This window comes from Trichosurus vulpecula, chromosome 9 (assembly GCF_011100635.1).
Source record: "Trichosurus vulpecula isolate mTriVul1 chromosome 9, mTriVul1.pri, whole genome shotgun sequence".
Classification (NCBI taxonomy): domain Eukaryota; kingdom Metazoa; phylum Chordata; class Mammalia; order Diprotodontia; family Phalangeridae; genus Trichosurus; species Trichosurus vulpecula.
Window position 1 is genome coordinate 186,296,687 of NC_050581.1, and position 12,208 is coordinate 186,308,894.

The 12,208-nt window shown below is 37.7% G+C and overlaps 1 protein-coding gene across 1 annotated transcript in view; it reads left to right on the forward strand.

The window, feature by feature from the left end:
- Positions 1-12,208, forward strand: part of DNAH12 (dynein axonemal heavy chain 12) — a 151,200-nt gene that overhangs the window by 11,405 nt on the left and 127,587 nt on the right. The window contains 3 exon segments of the mRNA XM_036739678.1: positions 1,670-1,858; positions 4,021-4,177; positions 4,917-5,004. Coding sequence (XP_036595573.1) covers positions 1,670-1,858; positions 4,021-4,177; positions 4,917-5,004 — 434 coding nt within the window.

The window sequence follows — 12,208 nt, forward strand, 5'->3', positions numbered from 1 at the left end:
CACCATGTTTAGATTACACATGTCCTCTGTCTTCATGGGCTTTACAGTCTAGGAGGGCACATGCCAGGATACCCAGTATTATAGACAAATATGTTAGGGAGTTGTAAAATTGAGTGCGATGGGAAGAAGGTTGTTACTACTCTGGGAGGAGTCAGGGAAAGTTACCTGGCAAGAGAAGTATTTGAGTTGGGCCTTAAAGGATGGGCAGGAATTCGTTAGGCAGAAGGGTGGGAGTAGGGAAGAGTGGGAGCCAAGAAAGGACAGGGCATGTTGTGGCACAAAGACTAATCCAGTCTGGCTGGAGGGCTGAGTGTTGCTAGAGCAGGAATTCTTAACTCTTTTTTTTCTTCCTATGGACCCTTGTGCCAGTCTGTGGAAGCTTATGGATCCTTTCTCAGAATAATGTTTTAAAATATGTAAAATAAAATAGCTGGCATTACAAAGAAAACAAATTATATTGAAATACTCTTACTAAGGGCAGCTGGGTGGTGCAGTGGATAGAGTGCCAGACCTGGAGTCAGGAAGACCTGAGTTCAAATCTGGCCTCAGACGCTTACTAACTGTGTGACCCTGGTAAAGTCACGTAACCCTGTTTACCTCAGTTTCCTCATCTATAAAATGAGCTGGAGAAGGAAATGGTAAACTACTCTAGGATCTTGTTAAGAAGACCCTAAATGGGGCCATGGAGAGTCAGACAGGACTGAAAAGGACTAAACAGCAACTCTCATTAAAATTTTAAAACATTGACAGACTCTGTAAAACCTGTGAGTCTGTGGATCTCAGGGTAAGAAGCCCTGCTTTGGGACTTAGAAGGGACGAAGAGGAAGGGACTGTTTAGTCGGCTCAGCTCTCTTAAGAAAGCTGCTTGAAGAAGTTTGAACTTGGAGACCTCTGTTTTTTCTTATTACATGTCGCTTTGCAAATGGAGGGCAGTCAAAACCATCCCATTTCCTATTATAAAAAGTCACCACAGTACCTCAAGTGATGGAAAACCTTGAGTCTCTAAAATCTGGATTTTTATTTGTTATGATAGATTGCCCTGTTAGGAATGGACCATTCTGGCCATGCTTTGATTTGCCCATGAGTCTTTGGAGGCCTGACTTCTGGACCCAGGAATTATATCAGCAGAACTTGGCTAGTGCTTGGGGCCAAACTGGAGCAGGCCCAGAAACATCCATGAATGAGCAGGGTGATCTCCACTCCTCCTGGAATATGTTCCTCTTTTCTTCCCTTCACTCTCAAAAGCCCAGTGTTAAATGTAGCCATAAGGGAGAAAATAAACTTATAGAGGTCTGGCTGAATGGCATATGGGGAGGAGCAGCCTGTTCCTTTGCTTTGTATTTGGGAAGAGGAGAGGTGGTGTATAATATATTCATTATGGAATAATTGTGGCTGCCTCTGGGCTTTAAAACAAGAAGCCGCTAGTGAAGGGTACCATTCCTTCACCATGGCCGGTGGGAGCGCAGCTTCTTCAGAGACCAATGAGTGAAGAGGAAAAACAGTTGAGATACGAAGTAGAGTTATTACTTAGAGAGAGCACAATGCGCTGCTGGGTCAAAAGCATCCCAAAGTAAGGACCTAATAATTCTGTTTTTAAAAAATAGTGTAAGAACCAAAGGCAAAGTTTGCATTTATTAAAGTAATAAGATCACCTTGTGTTATGATCCAGCTGCGAGATCTGTTAACGAGAACGGTAGAAGGATTCGTAGATCTCTTTAATCCTGAAGACAAAAAATGGCTGCCAATATTCAAGATGGAATTGACGTTTGATGATGAAAAGATGGACTTTTATCCGACTTTTCAAGATCTGCAGGAAGTTGTGGGAGGTGTGGTGGATCGGATTGGAGAAACTCTGCAGGTGGGGCACCCTCTTTATCCTTGGAGTTGAAATGATACTTTTCAGAAGTAAATAATTTGGTTTGGGCTGTTATGAATATTGGATCTAGAGTCAGACTTGTAGTCTCTTTTCTATTCTAAATGATTTTAAGTTAGAATGTTTCTACACTTGCATTTTCCAGTGGGTTGATAATGGCCAGGGAGCTCATCACAAAATGGCTAGCCCCTGGGGATGAGCCTTTCCATCCTTAGGTAGGCTGAATTGTGGAAAGGCGGTAGATGTGTTGTCAGAGCCATACTCTGGACATCAAGTTAAGGCAATACGGATTTAGGAAACACTATGTGCCAGGCATTTTTCTAAGCACTGGTAATGTAGAGAAAGGCAAAAATGGCCCCTGCCCTCAAGGAACTTAAAATGCGATGGAATGCTCCAGAGCCTGCTGGCGTAGTCTTCAACATCTCCAAGGCACCTCCCCATTACAGTGGGCTATTAGAGTAGGACTTTGTGGAGCACATTAGGATAAACATTAAAAGATGTGGCAATCCAATTCTAAAAGTGAAGATGTTAATTTTACATCACAGTCACATTAACTAATTTCATCATTCTGACCCGGTCAACCTTCCTGAACACCAACCACTTTTCTGTAATAGCACATCTGCAAAATTTGAAGCCATTAAAAAAATGGGATCATCTTTCTTTTAGTTAAAATCTTAAAAGAAGGGGAAAATAGTTTAGGAAATCTATGTTTGCATCCAGACATGTATCAGGCAACACACATTATATATCATATATATATGAATGTGTGTATGTATATGAGTGTATATACATGTAGATATGTGTGTGGATATAGGAGGCATTTAGATTTAGACTCAAGGAGACCCCGGTTTGCATCCGGCCTCAGACAATTACTAGCTGTGTGACCCATGTGTAAAACAGGGATAATACCAGCAGTTACCTCACAGGAATGTCGTGTAAATGTACAGAAAGTGCTTTGTAGACTTTAAAGCGTTATACAAATGGTAACCTTTAAAAGCATTTATTACATAGCTGTATGTATATGAGAGGTTCACCTCCGAGGCATATTGACTCTGCTATTATATATATGTATATACACACATATGTAAATGTGTACAGTCAGGTCTATTGTAATGAGAAAGACATCCTCTTAAAAATCACTGTGTGTGGGGCAGCTAGGCGGCGCAGTGAGTAGATCCCTGGCCCTGGAGTCAGGAGGACCTAAGTTCAGATCCGGCCTCAGACACTTGACACACTTACTAGCTGTGTGACCTTGGGCAAGTCACTTAACCTCAACTGCCCTGCCTTCCTCCCTTTAAAAAAAATAAAATAAAAAAATCACTGTGTGTGCAAATTTGTACAATAAAAACCACAGGGCTTATGGAGGAAATGGGATCGAGGTTGTTGACCTGGAAAAAAACAAACAAACCTCAGACCAATTGCTAGTTGATGAGTAAATAAGGTAAGGGTCTAGGGATTGCAGTTAGGGACAATGTATTCAGACAGGGAGGAGCGAGGGGAGGAGGGGATTCTCATAGAGCATAGTCATGGGAAACAGCAGGATAGGGGTATAGTCTGGATGCATAGAACAGCTGAACTGCAGGAAGGGAGTGTTGAAGGTGTTGAGAGATTGCAAAAACAATGTTGTAGAAATGTCCTTAGAACTATCTCTGTCCAGGAAACTGCAGGGGCAGGCAAGGGGTCTTCTTGGGGGCAGTTAGAAATTGCTGGTCACAGCAGGGTAGGGACCTAGATTTTCCCAGGAGTTGCAAGGTACAATACTCAAAAAATATAATCAGTGATATATATATATGTATGTATATATATATATACATGTATGTATGTATGTATGTATACACACATATATGTATATGTCACTATGTCTGTATCTATATATCTCACGATATATGTGAATATATACATATACATACATACACAATACACACACATGCATACACATGTAGATGTGCTTGCAGACATTTCTGTGTAGGAGAGGCTCGCTTCTGTGACCTTGGCCAACTCACTTCTCAATGCCCTAGGCAGTTCTCTAAGATTACAGACTGTACAGAAGATGCCCATCTGCTTTGGTAAAGGGAGATCCCCACTGGGAGCTGAAGTCACAGGTCCCATAAGTAATCATTTTGATGGCTGTTAATTGAATTTTTTAGAATGTTCAGACTGTCCACTCTTGGCTGTCCGGTGGACCCACAACCGTAAACCTTAGCACAGAACTTCCTGACCATGTATTGGATTGGGCCTTCTCTACTCTGAGGGAAGCAGTGAACTTGAACTTACAAGGACCAAAGGAACACTTCGATGAATACGGTGTGTGGTGCCAGGCTGGATCCCAACCCCCAACCTTAAAATGTTAGTGACAAAAATAACCAAACACTAGTTTTTGTGGATTGGAATTTTGATACCAGTCTCTATTTGCCTGTTACTCAGGAGGAGATGTGGGTCGTTAAGTGATGGAACTGGGAGGGCCCTTGGAGATTGTCTTGTCCGATACCAGGATTGTCTAGATCAAGGACATTTAGACCCAGAGAACCAAAGTGATTTGTCTGAGATCCCACAAGGACAGGCCTTGGGCTGGGCCCTGGGGCTCCTGAGTCCTTGGCGTGGCAGGCTCTGCCTTGTGCAGTGGTGGTCCTCCCCTAGGAGGCCAGCCAGAAGTGGCCACCTCCCCGAGGAAGCAGCAGAGCTTTAGAGCACACGGCCTGTTTAGATAATTCTCTGAAATGGCAGTTGGAATTAAAGCCCTCATCTCCCAAACCCCAACTCCTCAGTAAGTCCTGAGACTTCTAGAGCAATGATGGCCCTTGGATGCTGGCAGGTGAGCAAGGGCCTCATGGCTTTTTTTGGAAAATGCCTGGTTTCAATGCTGGGCTTTTGCAGGCTAATTCTTTGAAAATTGGTTGTCTGTGGATGGCCCATTAGAAAAATCTCAATTAACCATATTATTCAATGTGGCGGAATACCTATTCCCCCAATTAACACTGACAACACTAAATTCACTGGAATTTTAAAATTTTGATGTAATTTTAATTTGATGATTAATTTTCAGTTGCAAAATATAGTTGGCTTATCAATGGGACTGCAGTTGAGCAAATCGAAACATTCCAGGCCGAGAATCACACTTTTGATGAGTACACTGAGGTAGGTTTTAATTCTCTTCTTTATGCATGAAATCTGAGGTTCTTAATGATAAAATTTGGGATTTTTTTTCTCCCTTTAAAAATGTGGCAGCATATGAGGTGTACTTCTGTTGAGGTTAATAGATTTGCTTGCTTCAGCAAACCACTTAACAACAGCTGACATTTATGTAGCAATTTAAGGTGTTAAAACACTTTACAAATAGTTATCTCATTTGATTGCCACAGCAACCCTAGGAGCTGGGTACACAGATGAGGCTGAAAGGAGTTAAGTGACTGGCCCAGGGTCACACAGCTAATAAGTGTCTGAGGCAGTATCAGAACTTGGGTCTTCTCTGCTCTAAGCTGAGCATTCTTCCCCCTGGGCCACTTAGATGTCTCTCTGTGCTCATTTTCCCATCTGTAAAGTGAAACGGTTGGACTCTTGGGGACATTCCTGCTCCGAATCTGATTCATTGATCCATTTTCAGTACTTCATAGGTGCTTTAATATTTTGTTTGGTCCCTACCCTCATCAGTGATGCAGATAGCAAATCATCTCGGCTTCCTTTCCATAATACAGTTCTCGAATGATATCTTTTTACTTTAGGGGCATAAGTTATAATTGGTAATAGAGATAAATAGTTTTATACAGTTGCACCCCAAAAGAGGTATAGAACTGGACACTATGGAGGTGCCCATTGATTGGTGACTGACTGAACAACACTGTAGTGTGATAACGTGCAGGAATATTGTATTTTCTCTTGTTTCCACCTACCCACTCACTCCCCTGGGAAAGAAAAAAAAGGTTTAAAAAACCCCTTTTGTAAGAAATTCCCACATTGGCCTTGTACAAAAATGTATATCGTTGTATGTAATGAAGATATGCATATTAGATCATAGGCAAAAATGGGCCAAATTACCCACACCTTCCTGTCCACTGTGAATTTGGTCCATGGCTTCCTGTAAATCCTTCATGGAGGAGTTACCCCACATTCTGGAGATCTTCATCTAGCTCTGAGGTTATAAACCTTGGGATTGTGAGTTTAAAATTTTTTTAATAATTGTATTTCAATATAGTTGGTTTCCTTTCTAATCCTTTGTATTTTATTTTATGCATTTAAAGCATTGTCAGTTTAAAAAATTAATTTAAAAAGTAAGATAAAATAAAAACATTTGTACACAAAATAAATGGAAATATTGAGAACCAAATACTGAGTTTTAGCAACTCTGAATATTCAGAGAAAAAGGTAAAAAGGTTAGAGAATAATTGAAGCTATACCAGTAGGCTAAATAAACCTTTCAGAATTCTGTCTAGAGGAACTGAGCTCTTCTAGAGGTTTTCCAGACTGCATTGTCTAAACTACCCATGGTTCCTTGCTGTGAGCCATGCTTTTAGAAGCACAACAAAATGGCAGACCTAGCATGGAAAGGCCTAGTACTGGCTCTCAGACGGGCAAAGGGGAAGTGTCTGAGAGGCAGCATGTTGCTGGGTTTGGAGTCAGAGGGCCCGGTCTCCAAGTCCAGCTCTGCCGTCTGTGTCTGAGCAGTCATGGCTGGTGGCTCCCAGCCTCTTGGCTAAGATTCTTTTGTACATTCACCATTTGATGCTGACCACAGTCTGCAATGTAGGTGGTATGTTAGTGAACAACCTTGAAGCTGGAGCCATGTGGCATTGGTGTCCATCCCTCCTCTAGGGCGGCTCCCAAAGATGCCTAGCAATTATGCCTGCTAATTTCTGACAGTGGGACTTTGTGCCTACATGGCTTTTTCCATCAGAACGCCTGTGTCTTTTCTGGCTGATCACAAAGGCTGCTTTTACCTCATGGGTGGTAGGTATGTAAAGGGGTATGGCAAAGGTGAGTTCATGGGGCAGCTAGGTGGTCCAGTGAGTAGAGCCCCGGCCCTGGAGTCAGGAGGACCTGAGTTCAAATACAGACTCAGACACTTGACACACTTACTAGCTGTGTGACCTTGGGTAAGTCACTTAACCCCAACTGCCCTGCCTGCCCCCCTCCAAACAAAACAAAACAAAATAAAACAAAAAAGGTGAACTCATGCTGCCCTGCCTATACATGCTCTTGTCTTCTACTGTTCACTATGAGCACTGGGAGAGAATATGCTAAATGGCTTGGGAGAGCACACCAGATGGTCAGCATGGTGGCCGTGACTGTAATGGGGAATTGGCATTCCTCTGGTGCTTGTGATGCACCTGGACCTCCTGCCTGGAAACTATACCAGTAGAGCCGGTCCCTGCAGCCCATCTGAGGAAGCCTGCTTTCCAGTGATGCTTCTGCGAGAATTCTTTTTGAGAAATTCTACCTTAAGGAATCTCCATAAGTTTTGATCTTGCCATTGTGACGATCTTGGTGCATTTGAAAGCAAACAGCTTTCTGCTGTTTATTACAAATCATAAAAAAAGATTCATTGATGTTCCTTCCTTCCTTTTTTCTTTTCTTCCTAAATCTGTCCCTTCCCTTCCAAAAATCTCTGTTGCCACCTCCCCCTTTCTAAGTCAATGGATATATTTGTTTTAGTTGATTTCTATTATTTTAAGTTGCTTTCTTTTAAAAATTTTATTTTTAATTTATGGAATAAAACAAGCATTTCCATAACATAGTATAAAAATTATTGTACACGAAACTGCAAATCTATTACATACAGCTTGCTATTCCTTTTAAATATATAATAAAGTTATGATGTAAATTTCTCCCCGCCCCCTATTTTTCCCTCCCCCCTGCCCAGATGGCTACTGGCTGCCATTTGATACAAATATGTTTACATATGTAAAATCATTCTATATGTACTTCTGTTTATAAGTTCTTTCTCAAGATGCAGATAGCATCTTCCTTCACATGTCCTTTGTAGTTAATTCAGGTATTTATAATAGTCAAAATGACTTAATTGCTCAGAGTTGTTCTTGAAACAACGTTGCTGTTACTGTATACAACGTTCTCTTGCTTCTGCTCATTGCAGTCTTCGTTATTTCATGCAAGTCTATCCATGTTTTTCTAAGATCATTGAGTTCATTATTTCTTATAACACAGTAGTATTCCATCACAGTCATATACCACAACTTGTTCAGCCGTTCCCCAATTGACTGGCATCCCCACAATTACCAGTTCTTTGCCACCACAAAAAGACCTGCCATAAATATTTTAGAACAAAGAGGCTCTTTTCCTTTTTCCCTAATCATCTTTGGAAATAGATCTAGTAGTGGTATTGTTGGGTCAAAGGCAGTTTGATAATTCTTTGGGCATAATTCCAGATTGCTATCCTAAATGGTTGGATCAGTTCACAATTCCACCAACAATGAATTAAGTGTCTTAATTTTTCCACATCTCCTCCAACATTTGTTGCTTTCCCCTTCAATCATTTTACCCAATCTGATAGGTGTAAAATGATATCTCAAGGTTGTTTTAATTTGCATTTCTCTAATCAATAATGATTTAGAGTTTTTTTACATGACTATAAATTATTTTGATTTCTTCATTGGAAAACTGTTCATATCCTTTGAGCATTTATACATTGGGGAATGACTTATTATTCTTTTAGATTTTATGACTTTATATGTTTGCTATATGAGACCTTTATCTGAAAAACTGTCTATGAAATCCCCGCCCCCAATTTTCTGCTTTTCTTCTGATCTTGGCTTTGCTTTATTTGTACAAAACCTTTTTAGTTTAATGTAATCAAAATTATCCATTTTACACCTCACTCTGATCTCTATGTCTTGTTCATAAATTGTTCACCTAAGCATAATTCTGATATGTCCCATATTCTTCCAATTTTCTTGTAATCTCTCTTTATATCTAAGTTACGTATCCATTTTGACCTTATCTTGATAAATGGTGTGAGATTTTTGTCTATGCCCAATTTCTTCCATAGTGCTTTCTTGTTTCCCTAACTATTTTTACCAAATAATGAATTCTTATCCCAAAATCTGAAGTCTTTACATTTGTCAAATACAAGGTTACTATATTTATTTGCTACTGTAAATTGTGTATCTCCTCTGTTCTATTGATCTACCTTTCTACTTCTTAGCTAGTACCAGGTAGATTTGATAATTACTGCCTTATAATAGAGTTAAGATCCGGTACTGCTTAATTTCCTTTCTTTACTTATTTTTTCATCATTTCCTTTGGTATTCTTGACTTTTTGTTCTTCCATGTGATTTAAAAGTTTTTTTCTTTAGTTCAGCAAAATTAGTGTTTTGGTAATTTAATTGGGATGTCATTAAATATATGAGTTAGTTTAGGTAACACTGTTATTTTTATTGTATTGGCCCTACCTGCCTATGAACACTTAATATTTCTCCAATTATTTAAATCTGATTTTATTTGTATAAAAAGTTTTTTTTAAAATAATTTTGTTCATATAGTTCCTGGCTTTGTTTTGGCAGGTGTACTCCCCAGTATTTCATACTGGCTAGAGTTATTTTGTTTGTGATATGTGGAAATGCTGATGATTTATGTGGATTTACTTTATATGTTGCTACTTTGCTAAAAATTATTAATTGTTTCAGCTAATTTTTAAATTAAGTTTTGAGATTTTCTAAGTATATTATCATATTTTCTGCAAAAGATATAGCTTTATTACCTTATTCCCTATTCTGATTCCTTCTATTTCTTTTTCTTCTCTTATTGCTATTACTATGATTTCCAATACAATATTGAATAATATTGGTGACAGTGGGCATCCTTGTTTCATACCTGATCTTCCTGAGAAGGCTTCTAGCTTATCCCCATTACAAATAATGCTTGCTGATGGTTTTAGTTGAATACTTTTTATCAATGAAGGAAAATTCCATTTATAGCTATACTTTCAAGTTTTTAAAAATAGAAATGAGGGTTATACTTAATCAAAAGCTTTTTCTGCATCTATTGATACAATCATATGATTTTTTAAACTTTTATTATTACTATAATCAATTATGTTAATAGTTCTCGTTATGTTAAACCATCCCTGCACTCCTGGTATAAATTCTACTTGGTTATGATGTGTAATCTTTGTAATATATTATTGTAATTTTCTAGCTAGTTTTTAGGATTTTTGCATCCATATTTATTAATGAAATTGGTCTATATTTTTCTTTTTCTATTCTTCTTCTTCCTGGTTTCGGTATCAGTATCATATTTGTTTCATAAAAGGAGTTTGGTAGGATCCCTTTGTTGCCTTTTCTTTCAAATAGTTTATTTAATATTAGAATTAGTTGATTTTTAAATGTTTGATAGAATTCACTTTGTAAATCCATCTGGTCCTGGTGCTTTTTTCTTAGGAAGCTTATTTATGGTCTGTTTAATTTTTTTTCCAAAATAAGTCTTTTTAGATATTTTATTTCCTCTTCTGCCAATCTAGACAATTTGTAGTTTTGTAAATATTCTTCCATTTCACTTAAATTGTTAAATTAAAGACATATAATAGGGCAAAATGACCCCTTATAATTGCTTTCATTTCATCTTCATTAATGGCGTATTTACCCTTTTCATTTTTAATATTAGTCATTTGGTTTTCTTCTCTTTTAAAAATCAAATTAACCAATGGTTTATCTATTTTAATGGTTTTTTCATAAACCAACTCCTCTTTTCATTTATTAATTCAATGGTTTTTTACACTTGATTTTATTAATTTCACCTTTAATTTTTAGGATTTCCAATTTACTGTTTACTTGGGGAGTTTTAGTTTGTTCTTTTTCTGTTTTTTTTAAAATTACATATCCAATTCATTGGTCTGCTCTATTTTATTGATGTAAGCATTTAGAGATCTCAATTTTCCTCTAATCACTGCTTTTGGTGTTGCTTACAGGTTTTGATATGTTGTCTCCTTATTGATTTGTTAGAAAATATGATTTGTTCTTTAACCCACTCATTCTTTAAGAGTAGATTGTTTAATCTCCATTTAAGTTTTAATCTATATTTTGATGGCCTCTTATTAAATATAATTTTAATTGCTTCATGACCTGAAAAGATTACTTTTAATATTTCTGCTTTTCTGCTTTTAATTACAAATTTTTTGTACTAATACATGGTTAATCTTTGTAAATGTACCGTGAACCACTGAGAAAAAGGTGTATTCCTTTCTATTTCCATTCATTTCTCTCCAGATAGCTATCATATCTAGCTTATCTAAAATTCCATTTACTTCCTTGACTTCTTCCTTTTTTATTTTTTGGTTCAATTTATCTGCTTCCAAGAGGGGAAGATCAAAGTTCCCCACTATTATAGCACTATTATCTATCTTCACCTATAATTCATTTAACTTTTCTTTTAAAAATTTGGATGCTATAGGATTTGGAGCATATTGATATTGTTTCATTTTCTCTCTATATAGTTACCCTGTTTATCTCTTTTAATTAAATCTATTTTAGCCATAACTTTGTCTGAGATCATAATTGCTAGCCTTGCCTTTTTTGCATCAGCTGAAGCATAATAAATCCTACTCCAACTCTCCATTTTAATTCTGTGTGTATCTCTCATTCTTAAATGAGTTTTTTTTGTAAACGACATGTTGTTGGATTCTGATTTTTAATCCATTCTGCTATCCATTTCTGGCTTTGGGGTGAGTTCATCCCATTCACATTCAAAGTTATAATGACTATTTGTGAATTTCCCTCCATCTTATTTTTACTTGCTGTTGTCCTTCTCAGCCTCTCTTTTTACCCTGTCCCTATTACCTTATCTTTTCCCCTTACCCTCCTATTCCTTATTCTACCCACCCCTGTAAGAATCCTTCCCTCATCTTCTCCCCTACCCTCCTAAATCTTAATCTACATACTCTGCTAAAAGTCCCTCTCCCAGCCCAGATCCCATGAGAGGAAGTTCCAACATTACCAATCTTCCACACTCATCTGCTTCCTCTGTACCAGTTCTTCTTTTCACACCTCATTTTTAATGAGATAATTTCTCGTATTTTCCTTTTCCTGCCTGATTTTGTTTTTTAGAATCACCTCATCATATACAACTTAGCCTCAAATTGCTTTCCAGAATGATCGGTCCAATTCATAGCTCCATTGACAATTCATTAGAGCCTATTGAAGGAATATTTTTTCAGGCAGCTATAGAAAAATTAGCTTATAATTATAAATCAGTAAGATGAGAATTTCACTTAAGTACTATATATAACCTTTTTTAAAAATCAGTGATAAATTGTAATTTGATCATTTTTTTGCAACATCCTTTCTTTTGTCTCACCTTTAAGCTGATAGAATACTTTTCAAACCTTGCTAA